General features: G+C 37.5%; 1 protein-coding gene across 1 annotated transcript in view; it reads right to left on the reverse strand.

Annotated features, from left to right (window-relative positions):
- LOC124775703 (trichohyalin-like) overlaps window positions 1–21,006 on the reverse strand; it is a 41,794-nt gene extending 20,788 nt beyond the window's left edge. The window contains exons 1-2 of the mRNA XM_047250534.1: window positions 20,454–21,006; window positions 20,229–20,373 (exon numbers count right to left, since the gene is read on the reverse strand). Of these exons, the coding sequence (XP_047106490.1) occupies window positions 20,229–20,262 (34 nt within the window). The 5' untranslated portion in view covers window positions 20,263–20,373; window positions 20,454–21,006. The remainder of the gene's footprint in view (window positions 1–20,228; window positions 20,374–20,453) is intronic.
- Between the last annotated feature and the right edge of the window lie 585 nt (window positions 21,007–21,591).

Genomic DNA, 21,591 nt, shown 5'->3' on the forward strand with positions numbered 1-21,591 from the left:
ACCCTACACGTCCAGAATTGCTACAGAGTGGCTCCAGGAACAGTCTTATGAGTTTAAGCATTTCTGTTGGCCACTAAACTCCCTGTGCATGAACATTATTGAGCATATCTGGGATGCCTTGCAACATGCTGTTCAGAAGAGACTTCCACACCCTCATTCTGTTACGGATTTATGGACAGCTCTGCAAGATTCATGGTGTCAATTCCCTCCAGCACTACTTCAGAAATCAGTTGAGTCCATGCCATGTTGTGTTGCGGCACTTCTGCGTGCTTGCGGTGGCCCTACATGATATAAGGCAGGTGTACCAGTTTCTTTGGCTATTCAGCATAGCTTCCAATTAAAGAGGGCATCTGAAAATCACATTCTCAGAGGGATCCTAGACCACCATAGTCACACAATGCTGATGGTTTCTTCCCTATTCCATGTAAGTATTGAATGTGCAGACTATGTCCGATCATAATATGAACCATATCCAAGCTGAAGATGTGATTCATTTATAGTTATGGAGCGGCAGGCTACTATAAATTTCTGTAGTGGAAACAAGTTGTTTGTAGTAAAACAAATGGAGCTAACAGCAAGGCTTTGCTAAGTATGCTTGAAACAAAATATTGAACTTCAGAGACCGACTTGTAAATCCAAACTGCAACCGAGTGCATACAAGTGAATAATTCCAAGCTCCAACTGAAACACACGGCTCATTAGCCGCACAGAATGATACAGGTCCTGCATCTAGTCTGGTGCAAAACTGGGCCCCACTCTCCAGCATCGTGCTGGCCCTTATATACCCTTGGGCACAACTTTCTGAAACTACAGCCAGCTAGCGCAATCTCTTGTACTCAATAAACAAACTCTGAATACACAGAAAAACAAAGTACAAAATGATAACTAATGCTGCATTTTTATATTTTAAAGACAGATTGCTACTTACTGTAAAGAAGACAGATTGCTACTTACTGTAAAGAAGACACATCAAGTTGCAAACAGGCATAATTAAAAAGAGACTTACTTAAAGCTTTGGGCGACAGCCTTCATCAGTAAAAAAGAGACTCACACCACACAATTCACACACACAAGCAAGCACACCTCATGCATTCTGGCCCAATATGCTGAAGTCGGTGGTTGTGAGTGCTGTGAAATGTGCTTGTTTGCTTGCTTGGTGTGTGTGTGTGTGTGTGTGTGTGTGTGTGTGTGTGTGTGTGTGTGTGTGTGCGGGCGGGCGGGCGGGCGCGCACGCTAAAGATGAAGGCCGTGGCTGAAAGCTTTATGAAATGTCTTAATTGTGCCTGACTGCAACTTGACATGTCTTCTCTACAGTAAGTAGCAATCTGTCTTGCCCTACATCATAGTTAATTTTCAAATACACAACAAAATATAGCACTCATTATTTGGAAATATTTTTCTTGGACAAGCTATGAGTACTATAAAAAAAAAAGTATCATTTTGGATTGCAAAACTGATTTCTCATGGAACCTCGGACTTTCCCAAGATGGAAGGCATATCTGTTGATACCTCAAACAGAGCCTCGGCTCTTGAATATGTGTAGTTTTCAGTAGTTGCAGGGACAACAGTCTGGATGTTTGAGTGATCTGGCCTTGTAAAATTTGTCAACATATCCTAGCTGTAATGGTACCACGAGCAGATGAAAGCACAGGGAAACGAACGCTGTGCTCCCCCCCCCCCCCCCCCCCCCCCCCCCCAAGGGCATGGAGCTCTATTGTACAATTTCATCTTATGGCATCTCTTGAGAAAAAAAAAAACTAAGGAGTAAAAATAGGATCCCAATCAGATCTCTGGGCCTGCACTACTCAAACAGATGTTGAAAACAGAGAAAAAAGGCATTCTACAGGTCAGATCATGGCTTGTTAGATCTCTTAACCCAGTATATGGGTTAGAGAATTTAAAAATGGAAATGGATATGTTGAAGTTAGATGTATTGGGATGGTAGAAAAAACAAGATTTATGGTCAGTTGAGTACATGGTTACAAATACAAAATCAAATCAGAGTGATGCAGGAGTATGTCTAATAACAAAAAAGAAAATAGAAATGCAGGTAAGATACTATGAATGGTGTACTGAACACATTATCATAGCCAAAATACACATAAAGCCAACACTCACGGCAATAACACAAGTTTATGTGCCAACAATCTCCATAGGCAACAAAGAGAATGAAAGAATGAATGGTGAGATAAAAGAAATAATTCAGATAGTTAAGGGAGAAAAAAATTTAATGGTGATGGGAGATTGTAATTCGATAGTAGGTCAAGGAAGAGAAGGAAAAATAGTAGGCAAACAGACTGGGAGAAAGGAATGAAAGGGGAAGTCATGTGGCAGAATTTTGTGTGTACCAAAATTTAAACATAGCTAAGAAACTGTTTGAGAATCATGTAAGAAGATTGTAGATGTGGAAGAGAACTGAAAACACAGGAAGGTTTCTGACTGATTATATAAGACATTTCCAGGGGTAGATGTGGATAGTGACCATAATTCACTGGTTATGAATTGCAGATCAAAACTGAACAAACTGCAAAAAGGTAGGAAATTAAGGAGATAGGGCCTGCATAAATTAAAGATAACAGAGTTTCTTGAGAGTTTCAAAGGGACTCTCGCACAACACTTGACTAAAACAGGGGAAAGGAACACAATAAAAATTGAATGGGTAACTTCGGGAGATGAAAGAGCAAAGGTGACAGACGACCAAACAGTGAAAAAGACGAAGTTTAGTAGGTATCTTGGGTAGTACAGGAGATATTCAATTTATTTAACAAAAAGAGAAAATACAAAAAATGCAGAAAATGAAGTAAGCAAAAGGGAATACAGACATCTAAAGAATGAGACTGACAAAAAATACAAAACTGCTGAGCAGAAATGGTTAGAGGGTAAATGTAAGTATGTATATATAAGTAAGGGAAAGATAGATACCACCTACAGGGAAACTATGGCCTCCGTAGAACAGACAAGCAAATGTAGGAATATCAAGAGCTCAAATGGCAAGCCTATACTTAACAATGAAAGTAAAGATAAAAAACAAAGAATTTACAGAAAGGCTATGCAAGGAAGATGAGTGCGAAGGCAACATTACAAAAATAGAAGAAGAAGCTGGTGAAGATGAGACAGGAGATACAATACAGTGAGTCTAATCTGGCAGAATGCTGAGAGAACTACATTGCAACAAGGCCCCTGGAGTGGATGACATTCCCTCATAATTACTGATATCCTTGGAAGAGTCAGCCATGATAAAACTGTTGCACCAAGTGTGCAAGATATATGAGACAGGTGGAATACCCTGAGACTTCAAAAAGAATGTAATAAGGTGCGAATATTACCAAGTTACGAGCTTAATAACTTAATGGTTGCAAAACACTGACCCAAATTATTTATAGAAGACTGAAAAACTGTTAGAAACCAACCTTGGGGAAGATCAGTTTGGATTCTGGCGAAACTAATAAACACACAAGACTATTTTGGCCCTATCTTTTACCTTAGAAGATATGTTAAAATAAAGGTAAACTTACATTTATAACATTTGTAGATTTTGGCAATGATGACTGGACTATACTCTTTGAAATGTTGAAGGTAGCAGGGATAAAATACAGATATAGAAAGATTAATTACAACTTGCACAGAAAACAGACTGTGGCTATAAGACACCAAGGGCATGAAAGAGAAACAGTGGTGAAGTAGAGAGTGTGACAGGTTATATCTTATCCCCAATGTTACTCAATCTGTACAGTGAGCAAGCAATACAGTAAACAGAGGAGATTTTGGAAACGATATTAAAGTTTAGTGATAAGAAACAATGTAATTCTGTCAGAGACAACTGAAGACTTGGAATAGCAGTTGAATGGAATGGTTATTGTCTTGAAATGAGATGATCATATTAACATCAACAAAAGTAAAATAAGGGCAATAGGTTGTAATCACATTACATCAAGAAATGCTGTAGGAATTAGGTTATGAAATGAGACACTAAAAGTAGTAGTACATGAGTTCATTATTTAGGCAGAAAAAACAACTGACAGTGGTCAAAGCAGAAAGGATATAAAATACATTGGTAACTGCAAGAAAAGAACTTCATAAAAGATGGATTTGTTACTACTTTAAATTTAGGTGTTAAGAAGTATTTGCTGACAGAATTTGTCTTGACTAGCCTTGTATAAGTAAAATATGGATGACGAGCAAGGTCAAATAACTAATGAGCAGGTACTAAACTGAATAGGAGCAGAAAAATGAAATTTATGGCACAACTTGACTAAATGAATGTGTGAACTGAGAGGAAGTATCCTGATGCATCGATGAATAGTTAATTTGGTAATAGAGGGAAATGAGAGAGGTGGACGATTGTAGAGGGAGACCAAGGCTTGAATACAGTAAGCAGGTACAAATGGATGTAGGTTGCATCAAGCGGTTATCCAGAGATAAAGAGATTCCCACAGGACAGACTAGTGTAGAGAACTGCATCAAACCAGTCTTAGGACTGAAGACAACATACCATTTTGTGAGAAACTGAAAACAGTCACAAGCCTCAATAAATGCCCAGCAAGGTTAAAATAAAGGCCTGATGAAATGAGAAGAGCTGCTCAACGGCTACCAACACATCAAAATTTTAAAATGACACATAGTCACAACAGTCACTAATGTACACAAAAAGCACTTATCAGTCTCAGAGATGTTGACAATGAAAAACTCAACGTAAGGTTTTGCATGTGTATTTTTAACAATAAAATAAAGCACACTTTCATAGATGCAATTATATCTTGCAAAGTGACAAGCATTTAAAAAAATCTAAGTTGAAGTTACATTGGGTATGATTCAAAGTACCAGTATCACTTAAGAGGAGCCTCTGGAGGACATAATTTTTTACTGTGTGTGTTGAACAACACTGAATGTATATTTAAGTGTTAGGAAGTCTTTTCTGAAGATATCTGTCTGGAGTGTAGCCACGTATGGAAGCAAAACATGGGCAATAAACAGTGCAGACAAAGACAAAACAGAAGCTTTCAAAATGTGGTGCCACACAAGAATGTTGAAGATTATATGGGTTGATCATGTAACTAATGAGGAGGTACTGAACAGAATTGTGAAGATGATAAATTTGTGGAACAACTTGACCAAAAGAAGGGACTGGTTGATAGGACACATTCTGAGACATCAAGGGATCCACAGTTTAGTACTAGAAGAAAGTGTGGGAAGGTAAAAAATTGTAAAAGGAGAATACAGCAAGCAGACTGAGAAAGATGTAAGTTGCAGAGATGTAAATCACAGATATCTGCATCAAACCAGTTTTCGGATTGAAGATCACAGCAGCAGCAACAAAGTAAAACAAAAATGAGAAAAGGCAACAACTCACCTGCAGGTGATTTGTTGCCTGATGTTCACTCAAATGTAACAGCATAGAAAATTTCTCTAGCTCTGTTTCAATTACACACACACACACACACACACACACACACACACACACAGAGAGAGAGAGAGAGAGAGAGAGAGAGAGAGAGAGAGAGAGAGTATGCAGCAGGAACATTCTGATTATGATTAAGGGGCAGAAAGGAACTGATCAGGCTCAATGAACCCAGTGGAGAGGAGGTAAGTTGGGAAGTGTGGCAGTTGGTAAGAAAGCCAGAAGAAATAGAACACAATCTAATAGTTCTAACAAAGACCAAGGACAGGCATAAACTCCTGTTAGAGTTAAGTGGAGAAGAGCCTTACATAGGAACAGGAGAAAGAAATGTGCAGTACAATTCAACCACGATCAGAAAAAACTAGCAGCACGCAAATGTTAGAAAGAGGTAAGTGCTCCTCCTAGGCTGTGACTGTGGGTGAGGCACAGGTCCTTGGTTACAGGAAAATTTAGGGGCAGCTTACCAGAACATTAGCATATTCAAATCAAACACATGGCTAAGTCAAGTGAAAGAGGACTTTAGGACTTTACATAAACAGTTTACAAAAGAGGATCATGTAATCATAGTGGGTAAGAGGGGTATAGTTATGACATAGGTGGTGACCAGGGCAAGATAGCCACTCAGACTCGTGCCACCAATGTATAAACTGTTGAGCTGTTCCAACATAATGATTGGTCACACCAATTTGCTCTAATACCAGTCAGGTCTATCAATAGATGGGGTTTCATTGTGCATGGCCTACATCTGTACAGGACTGGGAAGGGAAGATTGGCACAGCTGATTCATGAAAGTACAGGGCGCGGATCTTGGGCCATGCACGGTCAATTACCTGTTGTCAAGGGTAAGATAAATAGGTCTTTTATAGGATAAATCTTTGACAACAGGTTCCCTTGACTCACTCAGCTATTTTTTAAAAAACCTGCAGTAACCATTCACTAGAGATAGACTCTGACACATCAAAAGCCACACTCTCACTACATGTCATAAACAAAATGAAACAATTGGAAGAAGTAACAATAGGCATTTCGCAGACCTAACAATCCATAAATATACAATCAGCAAAAAATAAAAATTAGTAATCTGAAGCTGAGCTCCCATCCTTGAACTGCTCCAGAAGCCAAAATGAAAAATTTTTCAAGAGAACTAGAAAATCAAAGTTGTGATGAAGTGCATAGAGAACCCACAAATAAAGGAATACTAATATAGAGATAAGCCTCTAGGCTTTCCAAAACAAGACTTACACACAAAATTCTTAAATACATAGAAGGACTTAAAACTATACGCTGGATACAAGAGGTCAAAAAGAACCTGCAAAACAGTCAGATAAATTATATATTTTAGTCAGGAAGGTGTTTAAACACAAAGTTGACAGATGGTAAGTTAAGTCAGAGAACGAAGCTTCAAGGAAAGTAGGAACAAAATGGACAGAGGAAAGGAAGAGAGCCCATGCAGAAAAAATGACAGCAATGTGGCAAAAAAGGAAAAAGAATCAAAAAGCTTTGCATGATCCAACAGGGTCTAATCACACATAAAAATAATAATACAGAGATGAGGCAGAGTGGATAAAGTAACACAAGAATGATACACACCAGGGAGTTAATTTTATGAATGAGCATTTTTTAAGTATTGTAGACAAACCACAGCAAAAAATCCCTACATTATCCACTAACAAGTACAATGACATTACCAATCAGACCATAAAGTTAATAACACTGAACAAAACCTGTTTAAGACAGCAACCTTAGATTAATTAATACTCTGCAGGCTGAAACAATGTACAGGGTGGTTAGAACTAAAATTTCACACCTGAGGCTGTGTAGATGGAAAACTATTTACCATATGGGTGCATAACTTTACGGCAATGATGTTCAGACTGCGCACTGCAGGATTTGCATTATTAGTATGTTAAGCCAGGTTTACACATGCAACTAGAGTGATATCACCAGTGGCACCACAGCTGCATGTGTGAACACACAGTTTTTAGTGGTGGCACTCATGGGATGCAACTTTTGTCATGTAACAAAGAGCTCAACTTAGTTGTACTTTGTGACACCATTAGGCTGCTGCAACCATTAAACACCACCATTCAACTGCTCCCTGGTGGCTGTATATTAAGCGGTCTGCAGGTACACTTTTGCAGCTTCTGGAACTACACAAGAATCCAACTACTGTTAAATTTTCTCAGCAACTCTCTCTCTCTCTCTCTCTCTCTCTCTCTCTCTCTCTCTCTCTCTCCCCCCCCCCCCCTCCATGTCCTTCATATTTTAGAATCCATGTACTACATAAATTGTTGATTGTATGCAGGAAATTGTCCCCTAGTGTGACGTGGCTGTTGTGAAACTAAAAATTAGAGGCACTGTATTTGAAATGCCCGTAATAATGAACAAAATAAAATTCTGAAAGTTTATTTAAATGCCATCTGTTGGTTGATTTACTATAACAGACAGCATTTCGTCTTCTAGTGTTACTTCTTTTACATATGTGTTTGCTCCTTCTATTTCACACCTCCGTGGAGTCTATTTTTAGATAGGATATATGGTTTTTCTTTCCCATGTATTTAACTCTTTTACAGCTCTAATGCCATAATCTGCACTATAACATTAATATCAGCCCTTATGATTTCAGTTGCTGTCATATTGAATACTGTAAGTACGCAGAATTTGTTCCGTCCTCTGTGAACGGTAGCTCACAATGCCACTACTGAATGCTACAAGCTGTGGCATCTCTTTAGCTGCAAGTGTCCTCTTTCCACACTGTACTTTTAAGTACATGATTCATAAGTCCAAATTAAATGGCAATTTAATTTAGGAGAGGCTGACAGCCAACTGCATCACAAATTTTCAGAGAAGTTACTACTACCATGGCTGAGAATGCTGGACGCAATGTGCGATCTTTAAGCAGTGCATGAGCTCACACAGTACCTGAACACTCCATGGTCAACCGTTCGAACAGTACAGTGAACAACTGTGAAATGGTGTCTGTACAAACTTCCAGGCTATCATGGATGTAGATGGTTGTCACAATGAGCAATGTCTGTAACTTGGGACGTAAATGTGGTACGTAAATAACAAATGTTGCCCTCTCACGTGGACACTAAAATGTGTTTCTTTCAACAATTTATTCATTATTTCTCTTTTGCATGTCCTTACAAATGTTTCCATAAAGTTTCATCATCCTACTTTCACTTGTTTTTCATTGGAGCCCTCTCAAGTCAAGTAGCAAAAGTTTTTATCATAAACATTCTGTATACGGAGCACGCACGCACGCCTGCCCCCCCTCCCCCCCCCCCCCCCCCCACACACACACACACACACACACACACACACACACCATTAAGAAATGTAATAAATGAGCCGTTCACTGCAGGGAACTTCCCAGAGCAATGAAAACATACAAGAATTCTGCCTCTGTTAAAAAAACAATAATGCACAAAACACAGAAAACTACACGGCCATTTTTTTCTGCCAGAAAATCAATTAGAAAATTAATTAATTAATTAGATGAGTAAATACGCTTCAATGTGAATCACAGGTCGAGTTGCTAAGTGGCAGAATTACAGCATCATCTATGGTACAATTTACAAAAGCAGTAGGCCTACTTAATAATCTTTACAAAGGTTAAGTGTGCCATAGGCATATTGTTAGATCTTTCTAAAACTTATGGTAGAACTGACTGTCAGATTCTACTAAATAAGGGAGAATTCTAAGTCCGTCTTGCATGGTGTAAGGTTCTATTTAAGTTTACAAGTGGGTGTGCTTGACTGTTGCCTAGCAAGCGGAGATCGCTATTTCACAAGTCTTATCACACAATATAATATTCGGCGCACCAGGTAACACGCTTGCTAGACTGTGTGAACAGCTGTCCAAGCAAGTCGGTTGTTCTAAGATCTTTCTCAGATGATTTTAAAGATACTATTCAGTGAAAGAACTTTATTATCTCTCACCTCATACCCCCATTCGTCAGCTTCGTGATGTACAATCATTTCATTAATTGTCATTGTTGTGAGATACTTCAAAATTAAGTAAATGCACAACATTTGCACAGTTTGCAAACAAAAATAGAAGGCACTATGAGATTGTGTTTGGTGCATGTTAGGTCATACTCATACATTGCTGTGTATGAAATTTAGCTAACATACTGAATTATTCTTTTAACTTGGGAGGAGATCTAAAGCTATCTCCAATCTCAAGGAAACAGATTGTTTGTGGCACACTTATTTCCACTCATATGCACTGATGATAAAGCCAGGGAAAAAAAAGAAACAGTTTGAGATATCAATACAAGATTCTGGTAAATGATAGCACGTGAAAAGGAGAGCATTTTTCAATATGGTTAATATGTGAAACTACCTTATCTACCACAAGATGCAAGTAATTACAGACTTTTTCAATGGAATAATGTAATTTTTAAGGAACGTTAATAGTTGATGAAACAAGAATTGTTTTAGGTATTGCAACATCATAAACAAAGAAATTACGAATATACTTTTGTGTTGAGAAGACTTTTTTCTTGAACTACCGAACTGTTCTGCCCTCACCTGCTAGCTTAGTACTATATTGTTTCAGGATTCTGCTGCCATTTAAACTGCATTAGTGTGTTAGTGCGATGAATCTTTGTAAACACTACTGTATTTTGGCAAAAAAAGCAAATTTTAATGTGGCAACAAGAGAAGTAAGTAAGGTATCACTCAAAAATTGACAGTGATGGTACTTCTCAGAGGAAAAAGAAAAAGGAGTAAGAACCCTAGTGAAAATAAACTGTGGCTTCTGTTGTAATGTTTGTGAAGTCCCATTCAACAGTGTATTTTTAATAACGAATGGCTAGGACTGAAACTTGACCATTTTTTTGAGAAATACAAAAATAACTCAATTCGCAGATCTTGTAAATTGTCTGCCAGGGTGAGACCACATTATCAATATCTTTGATGAACTGAAAGATATTTGAGATGAAAAAGTATTGTCCTTCACTCTGTATAGAGTTGGGAATTAAAAGATGATACACTGTGTGCTGTGAATTGTTTCCACATTTCAAAGATCATTGAGATACTGACATTAAATCCTTTGGCAAGTTTCAATCCCAGCCAATAATTATTAGCAATACGCTGGGGTACAGGAGACGGCTGTAATTGCAATAGCAATGGCAGTTTGTTGTCCGCAGGCTTCTTATTCATTTTTCTTCAGGGAAGTGTTATCACTGACAAGTTTTTATTAAACCTATATTCTCTTGGTGGTATGTAAAAGTTGCTTCCTTTGCCAAAAAACAGCAGAGTTAACAAACATTTATCTTACTAACATTCTTCAAGCAAATGCTGGACTGGTCACAGATGACTGACTACCTATACCATGTCTGTCAAACTAGGCTTTCAAGTCTATAAAACCCGCACATGTGAATTATGTTTTAATTTGTTTGCTCTTAAACCGTAATACTCCAATATTTTTGTAACCATGATTCACAGATGAAGAAAACTACTATAAACCATCCCCCTCCCCCACCCACCCACTTACGCATGCATATGTGCACGATTACACACACACCCACACCTCTGGTGCAGATTGAGCATCCTTTAAGGTTTCAAAGCTATATTGTTTAATTTCTGGATCTTGCACATTGACGAGTGAGAATACCTACCAAAAGTAGGAAAAATGGATTACTGATAAATACATAAATTAATACAATTTGAAGTTGTAAATCAAAAAATGTGTAATTGTAGTGTCTTTTAATAGTATAAGATTTTCCTGTGGTTTAGGGAAAGTAACTATGGTTATAAGAAGTGTTTTTTACATTATTTTGCAGTGTAGAATATAAATATAATAAAACCTCAGAAAGTGCCCTCAAGATTATAAAATCTAGAAGATCATAGTGGAATGTTATGTTGCTTTCAAAGGTTTTACCCCTACAATGCATTGTCACTCAGTTTCCATTGGTATTTTAAAGCAGCAATAGTTTTTTAAGGCTCTATCCTCACAGCAGTGAGATACATTGCTGTATCACCACTTTCAATGGCTGCTTTCATTATTGACAATTTTCACAGTGTCAGTCTTTTGTGTGGTGCAATCTTTGATGTTGACACTGTACAATCTTAGTGTTGAGTACTGAGTTTTTGAATAATCAGTCATCATTGTTGTAGCTGAAGGTAAGCACTAAAACAGTATGATTTGGTAGCCTAATTTGTATATTTTATATAAAAACAACACTGAACATTGTCTGAAGTCATCACCATTCTATCATGGCAAAAGGGAACTACAATAAGTTAAGGAAATTGACAAGGAGCTCCTTCAATGTGGGTCTGGGCTTGGTTTTATTGAAAACGCCCAAATTTGTTCAGACCAGAATGCTTTGTGGACGACAAAATTTCAATTCCTGCAAAATTTCTGCAACCCTTTGGTAAAAAAAAACATATAACCAAGAAGGATTGAACACCAGTAAACACTGCAATGTCTAATAGGTTGAAGTTACTGACTAATTAAGTTTTTAAACCTGGTCAGAAAATTTGTGCCAAATGTGGACATGAAATGCCCAAAAAAAATCATCCTGCTAGGATAAGCAAGAATTACCATCCACTGAAGATATGGATGTTGTTGATGCTTGCTTTACTGCTAACACTTCATTATCATCACTTGGAGAATCACTACTAAAGCTTCAACGGATCAGCGAAAGGGATTCAATGGCATACATAAAGTGCAAAGGTCTGCAAGTCAAAGGCAGCATTACTAAGGTAATTGACACAGCTGCTGGTGTGAGCCAAGTAGTTATTGCTCAGATACAAATGGAAGAGTGCCATAAATGTAAAAGTATGGACATCTTAATTGAACAACTTACGATTAAACTTCAGACTTCAAGCGATAGCAGTAAAGTTCAAATTTTGACCTTGGCCCCAAATAGCTGCACTACTGAAAAAATGGCTAACGAACTTGCTGTTTAACTAAAATGGTAAAGAAGGCTAGGAAACTAAAGATAGAAGATGGGATTTTGGCAACATCTGCACACCGAAAAGAGGAAAAAGTTCACTGATGAAATACAACAAAATGTCCTCACTTTCTTTGAAGATGATGAGTTTTCTTGTTTATGCCCAGGCAAAAAGGATTGTGTTGCAGTAAGAATTAATGAGGAAAGATTCACAAGGAGAAAAGCCTGCTCCTTTGAAACTTAAAGAAATGGTCTTTGCTTATTGTAAGCAATATTGAAATGAACTAAGCTTCTTAAAATTTTGTGAGCTCAGGCCAAAATGGTGTAGTACCGCTGGTGCTTTTGGATCACATTCAGTATGTGTATGTGCAATTCATCAAAACGTCAAATTAATGTTGGCTTCAGCAACATCCATTCAAGATGACTACAAGGATTTGATGAAAAAAACTGTATGCAATTTGGAATCAAAAAATTGTATGCTACAACACTGTTAGGAACGTCCAGGAAAAATGTGACTAGAGGCTTTTCTTGAAGACTCTTTTAAAGACTATGACCCTGAAGAAACAATGGAACATGAGCAATGGGTCCGTCCTTGCATATGCACATTGGGGACTTGCCAGAGAACTGTTGAAGATTCCATGGAGGCACTGATTTTGTAAATTACCGGTTAAAAAAGCCATCACTTTGTGTCAGAACACCGAAGTTTATATCTTAAGCAGCTAAAAAGAAATCTTGCAGAAAATGAATTAATTATATTGATAGAGTTTGCTGAGAATTATTCATTTGTTGTTCAGGATTCTGTGCAAGGATTCCAGTGGGAGAATAGTCAGGCCACATTTCATCCATCTGATGTCTATTTCGATGGCAAAGAATGTCAAAGAGTATTGGCATCCGTATGGTCAGCGAGTGTTCTGTCATACTATCACTGCTGTCCATGCCTTTCAAATAAAGTTAACAGCATATATAAAGACAAAGACTGAAAACATTATGAACATTTATTACTTTAGTGATGATTCAGCTGCTCAATATAAGAATTTCAAAAATTTCATCAATTTATGTCTGCACGAAGAGTATTTTGGCATCACTGCCAAATGGAATTTTTTTGGAACAAGTCACAGTAAATTGCCTCATGATGGCATTGGCAGAACAGCGAAAGGACTTGCAGCCTGTGCTAGTCTGCAGAGGGCTTTAGGTAACCAAATATTGACTCCCTATGATTTATTCAAATTCTGTGATGATAGTATTCCAGGCATAAAGCTTTTCTGTGCACCAAAAGAAGAAATTGAAAAAAATCCACCCAGATGAAGAAACAAGGTTTACCATGGGGCATACAGTATCTGGAACAAGAGAAAATCAATTACTTGTAATCAGCTCAGACTAAGCAGAGTTTCCAATGACGATACAGCATTCACAGTTAACTCCTTCGAAGCAGATGAAGAAATTCCAGCAGTCTCAATTCCAGGTTTACAACCAGGACAGTATGTTACTTGTATGTACGGCAATTTTTTGTGGGTTGGAAGCTTCTGAAGTTTCACATGAACAATAAGACGTCCTCATCAGCTTTATGCACCCACACGCCCATGCTCGTTCCTTCTACTGGCCGACTGCTAAAGATACCTGCTGGATTCCTGAACAACAGATTTTCATGACTGTAGAAAGCCCATCAACATCGTCACCAGGAGACAATACAGTTATCCACAATCTATCAGTGACGAAATTGGAAATGACTCTTTAATATTTTTGTTCTGGAAATTTTCTGTGTTTTGTACGATAACTGTTTTTATGTCATGTGTTACAGCAATGTCTGAAACTGACTTATACGCTCAAATAAAGATAATTAATTATGGGACTTAATGAGCAGAATATTTGACTTTTCTATCTTCTCGAAGCGCTAAAATAATAACTTTTGAAATGTATTCTTACTTGTCAAACTGAAAGATCCAGAAATTAAACAATATAGCTTTGAAAGCTTAAAGAATGCTCTATCCAGCTGTGACAAGGAAAAAAAAGGATTGAAGAATAGACAGTTGCAATATTGCCCCCAAAAAATACCCTAAAATTTGCAAGTAGAAAATTTTGGCCAACTTTGCAAATGCACATCTGAGAATGCAAGCATTAGATGCTAGATTCTAGATTATACAAGTGATGAAATAATATTTAAATTCTTGGTGTTACATGCAACAGCATGCTACACCTAAACAACAGTATTCTGGACTGTACGTAGTTAGCATTTTCTAATGAGTAAACGCAGAAAATTAAACCCAAATGACAGATCACTTGTATAAAAGGTATGATTTGTCAGTGATGGGGTTGGAGTAATCCAAATGCAATTTTTGAAAAGAAAAACTGCAAATACAGCTTCTGTTATTATACATTAGCTTAAAAAAGTTCAATACTTTGTAAAATTCTGCTTGCTTACTAAATACTTGAATAATTTTAAAATTAATGGGGTAAATCCAACAGCCCCTTTTCTTCTCTTTTTTTTTTTAAACTGAATGATGCAAAATGCCAAATGGACCTAGTTATGCACCTTTATCACCGAGTGAAGTGGCACTGTGGTTAGCACACTGAACTCGAATTCGGAAGACCAACAGTTCAAATCTGTGTCCCACCATCCTGATTCAGGTTTCCCATGATTTCCCTACACTGCTTCAGGCAAATGCTGGTATGGTTCCTTTGAAAGGGCATGGTCGACTTCCTTCCACATCCTTCCCTAATCTGAGGAACCGATGCCCTCGCTGTTTGATCCCCTCCGCCTACTCAACCAACCAAACCTACATCTGTATTGCTTTCATTTCATGCATCTACGATAGTTGCAAATTTTACTATATGGACCGATTATTAAAAAAAAACTGTGCAGTTGAACAATTTCACGGACATATTCGTCTCACATTCCACATGAATATAAAATCACTCGCACTGAATGTATCACAATTGACGCAATTGTTACTTTATGATTCAGTACTAGGTTTCATACTGTCGTACTCCAGCTCAAAAAAAGGATTCCCAAAAGCTAGCCAATTTTCATTCTCTTTTGTGTGTGCCTTTTGGCGATTCAATGAGAGGTCTCCTTTATGTGTAAATATTTCTATTCTGCCAGAACTTTCCTTACTACATTGATACAAGGAACTAATGAAAGTTAAACACAACATCTGTGTTAAAAGAAAAGAAAAAATTCCTTGACGTCTATATTTATGTGCTGCTCGATGACTCTGCTGTCAATATCTTTATTCTTGGCTTGTGTGTAACTTCTGTGTTTTTTCTTACAGTAAATGTGTTTTTTTTCGTATCCAGGGTGTAATTACAAAGCTAATAAAATGTTTTCCTTTACACGAAACACAACATCTGTAACTTTTCACACAGAAATTGTCTGGTTAATATGCACAAGTGTAGTTTTACGAGTGACCTCCTAGGTTATGATATAGCCTCTGAAGAGTTGTCTCTATTGTCAATAGGAGAGGTACAAACTTCACATTTCACAAATTCAGTAATCTGTACTAGGCAGTTTAAACATCTAACATAGAATAAAATAAATTTTATCAATCACTCATCAGCTCCCCGAGACTCAAAAATATCGCAGATACTTGGATCTTACTTCAATGATAAGTAAAATGTGTATCACGTGTTAAATATTGAAAAAGAACAAAAAAGTAAATTTTTTCGCAACAGTGTAACAGTGGAATTTTTGCTTTTATGCCAATTGCGTGTACGTACTCCGCTAATTCTCTGTGGTCTACTGTCATAATTTAACTGTGTGATCTAACTGAACAGAATTATACCCACTGAACTAAACCAAATGCTTGCATAACTGGCTAGCTGGGAAAGCTATAACTAGATTATAATAAAAAACTGATGGACAATTGTTTATAGGACAGCTGTCATACCAACAAGCAACCACAGGGAATGAATTTGATCGAATCATCTGTTTCGTTCAACACTGTCATCTTGTTCTGCAACTTATGCTGGTTATAGTCAACAACAGAGTACAACTGCAACTACAAATGCAGCTGACAATTCATTTTTGTTGCTTTTTTCCCTTTGCAGCATGTCTACTTCATACAATGTCTAAAGCTAGGGGTCAAATTGTGATGATATGAAATGGCAATGTGAACACAGTGTTGCACATCAACAGGGAGACCATGAACATTTCCGGAATGGCTGAAGCTGTTGCTGATGCAGGCTTACTGCACACTGGTAACAGAGAACATTTCTTGCTTTCTCCCTTCACTGTTATTTTGACCCAAGTATACATAATGTTTTAGAAAGGATCAGCTGAAAGGTTTTGATCAGTGGAAAGGGAGGAAGAAAAGTGTTTGCAGTCCTGTTTCTGATGAAGTCATTAAAGAAAGGGTACAACCTGGATTTGAAAAGAGTAGATAGCAAATCTGCCATATCTTTTTTCAAAGGCACCATCACATTTGCTTTAAGCAATGTAGGTTAACTGCAGCAAACCTACACCTCGATGGACAGCTAGGGATTTAAACTATCAAGATCACTTGAGAATTAGCACAAGCGAGAAGGGGGCCTTGTGGGGGGGAAGGGAGGTGGGGGGGTGTTCACTATGACACTTGAACCAGATAAGCTACACAAAAGTAAGCCCATAAACAAAATTCATATCAACATTTACTATAATATATATACAACTAAAACAAAAAAACGTCCTCCAAACTGCTTGAATAAAAATTAATGATAGTGAGTGTCAATCTATAACACAGACAAAAATAATTTTTACAATCACAATGTATCTTTCTTTCACACTAACAAAGTTACACATTAAAATAGTTCTACAATAATATCCCAGCAGCCAACAACCCATTGGGGCATTACATTATGCGGATCCTATATTAAACAGACATGTCAGGTATGCAGAACTAATTAAACACGTGTCACAAATTATTCTTACAAAAAGAAAGACGCTTGACCACAGATGGTTTCACAGGAAACTAAAAATAAGAGAACTCATATACAAAGTAACAGGTACAGAAAGAAGGAAGATTAGTGTTTAAAATCCCATTGATATCAAGATCATTACAGATGGAGCGTAAGTTCATAATATTTCAAGAGTGAGATAGGAAATTAGTTGTGACCTTTCAAAGCAAATGGGAAATTGGTTGTGACCTTTCAAAGCAACTCTTCCAATATTTGCCTGCAGCAATTTACGGAACACACAGAACAGCTAAATCTCTGTGGTTGGACAGGGATTTGAACCACCTCCCAAATGTGAGGCCAGTGTGTTAACAACTGCACCACTTAGCTCAGTTCTGATATTGATAGCATACACCACAGTTCACCTCCAACCTAGAGCGAGTATTTTACCATGCATTCTGATTGCTTTTACAGCTTCCAAACTCATTTCTAATGATGAAAAATTTTAATGCACATCTTCATTCAAAATGACATGATTTTGAGAACTTTACAAGAAACCATCACTAATCTTATAGCCCAACCAGCCAATGGACATTTTGGAAAGTACTGTTAAGTTCCTTTAATTACTGTGCACTTTCCATCACAGGAATTCCATCATCATTCATCTCCCCCCCCCCCCTCCCTCAAGTGCCAATGCTTCACACCTACTAATAACATCCAGAGTACCAAATAGCACATACAATCAAGATGAAATGAGAATTCAAACCCCCATAAGCTGAAGCTACGGAAACCGGACAATTCTGTCCCTTCACTTGTGAAGAAATCTTAACAGTGTTTTAACATGCCTAGCCAGGAAAAGTTCCAGGGTTTGATAACACCTGCCCTAAATTCCTAATAAACAGTGGGGCAAATATACAAAACTATAGGCAGCTCATTTCTTCACAGACATTGTACAAACCCACAATATACCACAAGAATTTAAACACTTTAAGATAATTGCTAGATTAAAACCTGGAAACCAGCTGACAGCCAATAACCTAGCTATTGGATCTACAAGCTACTAAAACAATTTAACCATAATAGAATCAGTAACATGTTACTTGCAATCCCTGTGAAACAAGCAGGCTTCCAGCCAAAATAAAGCTGCTTAGGTCAAGTTCTGTACCACACCATTTATATCAAGCCAGGATTTCAAAGAAAACTTAAAACAGCAGCTGTGTTCATTCACTTATCAGTGGGCTTATGATACAGTGTGGAGAGAAATCATTATGTATAAGCTCCTTCACATAATTCCAAGCAAATTAACTGCCCACCCAGTTCAATAATATCCTAAACGACTGACAGTCCCAAGTGTTTATATGATCCAACACTAGCTCTCCAAGCAAATTCACCACAGGGGTAAATACAAGCTCCAATTCTCTTCAGCATGTAAATTGCAGATGTGCCACAAAACAGAATCAATAAAAGTTATGCCAAAGACTAGGTACTTGCAACAATGTGCACTTCAATTTAACAGTCAGAAGAAATCCTAAAGTAGGCCTAGATGTACTGGGATAGTGCTTTCACAAACAGAGGCTCCAACCGAATGCCACCGAAATGGAGTTTTCCTGCATCTATCTAAATAATAAACTCGCTGGATGATCACTCAACATACAGTTTGAAAACACCACATTTACTCTTAATAAAACATAAAAGAACTTGGAAGTAACACTTGACTATAGGCCTACTTCATCTTACAGAGAGCATCCAACAAGACAAACCGAAAAATTGAAAAGATGAGACACCATCATTCCAAAGCTATGTGGTAGAACCTGGGACGCATCGGCATCCATACTATGTCGTTCTACTCTGGGTTTTGTCTTCTCAACAGCTGAATACTAGAGCCCCAGTTTGGCTAACAGCCCATTTGCACAAAAGATAAAAGTCCATCTAGATAATACCACAAGAACGATTGCTTGGGCTATCAAATAAACACCTATGAAATGCTTACCAGTAAATGCTACATTCCACCCCCTCAAATATAAACCGTAAATGCTGTCATAAGAGTGTACAAAAAGATCATGGATGCTAAAAACCTACCAATCTATCAAGATGTCAATTATGCAAACCATTACTGACTCCACTCTAGACAACCACCAATAATAACAGCAAAGCTTGTGGTGGAAGACAAGTTCAACTTTACTAATTAACTGACTCAAGAATGGGCTGCATTTACAAAATAACAATATGGATTGTCACCCAAAAACCACAGGGATTGACTTGCCATGCAAAACAGGGTCAATGCTAACCAGAAGTAGAAGATAACAAGGTACATGCAGTGGTCCTCCCCCCCCCCCCCCTCCCCCAATCCACATTATGTGACTGCATCGAACCACAGGTGATCAGACACATCACAGAAGAAAGCTCTGCAAGATCATATGACTGTAGACCATACGACATTCCGCCGGCTACTCTAGTCAATAGATACTGTAAATACTCTAGATGTTTGTTTATAATATTTTATATAAATAAATATTATGCTCTACATTTCTTTAATGTATCCAAAAGCCATACAATAAATAAATACATCACCCCTCTCCCTTTCCTCTCCAATTGCAGTAAAAAATTTTATGGCATGCACCATTTAACTTTCTGTATTCATATGTGAACAGGCAAACTGACAAAAATTTGGTTATCAATCAAGAAAATAAAATTATTTGTACTTTATTAACTTAAAGTATGAGTTAAGAGCTTATAGAAGATGAAATGTAGAGCTCTACAATATCTAGCATCTTGACTAACATATCAATAACAAAAAAGGACATGATACATTGTGTGTCCTCACAGCAACCACAACAAAGAAAAGTTTCAGGGGTGTTTTCATGGCACCATAAACTAATTCTCAGGTGAATAACAACAAAAAGAATAGGCCTATCATAATCGGGTCTCCTGGTAATAATAACAACCTGTTTCAAGTGTATCCACACACGTCCCTAAAGACTGTGATACAATAAGAGTATGGTTATTACAAAGCAGCAATGAAATGATAATTATGTATTAAGCTGCATAAAACAATACCAGTGCTCTCCATAATCGCCAAGATAAGGTTCATAAGCCGCAATCAAATATTCCAGGCGTATTCATCTTACAGTCATTCTCTTTAATACGAATTACTTTCTCACTCCACGAAACAATTTCTTCTATCCAACAAAAAAGCATATCCCTGCAAAGTAAAGAACAAACTCTTAAATCATGTTGATTGACATGTTGACAAAGAATTAATTAATTATAAGAACTTCTTACTTTTGAGTCCGCTATGGTAGCAACAATCCTACTGCATTATCGAGCACAAAGGAAAATTTACTATGTGATGTTAGGTATGTATGACTACACAACTTTCACTCGCACGTCTATACTCGGACAAAATTATTTCAGACCTCAGAAACACGACTTGGGTAGTATGCAGTGTACTGCGAGTCACACTGCGAGAGTCAACAACAGGAAGAAACAATTTTAAACACGCTTTCCACGGTTCCCTTCTTACTTCACTGGCACATTACGTTCAGTATTTCGTTACAAACACACGCACTCTTTCAGTTCTCAGAGAAAATTTACTCGCCACTCATCATCAATTATGATCTGCAGATTACGTTTACTGCATTTACACCGCAATATTCGGCAGCATATTGTTATAATCCTATTTTCTAAAACACTTCCCCGCCTAAAAGGTTAGTAAAATGGCGTCACAAACAGCAACAACACATCTCCGACCGATGGTGGTGGCATCTTTTATCCAGACCAAACATCGCTTACTAGCAGGAAAACCGAGAGGAGAGAGGTGTTTGCAAACAATTCACTTGAGCTTGTTCGACAGTTTTTGGGTTCAGGATGAATTTTATACCCTATCTTTTGTGACAGACAAAATATAACAGGGAATTGGGTTAAAAGTTTTAAGAAAATACCCCAATATATTTTTTATCAATGAGCTAATGGCCAAGTTCCATTGCTATACCGTGATGCTTTGCGACAGTGGAATAGCGATAAACATCATATTAACAGGTCATAGTTCCAGTATAAATATTAGATGCCACTTGCTATCGACATCTTTGAACACACATGCTAATGACAGACTAAGGTTTATAAAAATATTCATTGCACTGCGCCAGTATACGTGTACATATTATATGTTAAAAGACTGCACAATAGATATTCTTTATTGCACAAAGTATGACACAATGTACAATAAACGTCACGGAGATGAATGTAGATACAGCACGGCCAAAAAGTCGCTCAAATAATACGATAAATATTTACACCAGTAAATTTCTCGATATAACGGTAGTTAGTCAAATAAATACACCATAAATTATGGTTGTAAATTTTGCTCAGGGGCGCTATTGCAGAAGCAATCAATATTTATACATGATTATGGGAGGTTTAG

Source organism: Schistocerca piceifrons, chromosome 1, assembly GCF_021461385.2.
Source record: "Schistocerca piceifrons isolate TAMUIC-IGC-003096 chromosome 1, iqSchPice1.1, whole genome shotgun sequence".
Classification (NCBI taxonomy): domain Eukaryota; kingdom Metazoa; phylum Arthropoda; class Insecta; order Orthoptera; family Acrididae; genus Schistocerca; species Schistocerca piceifrons.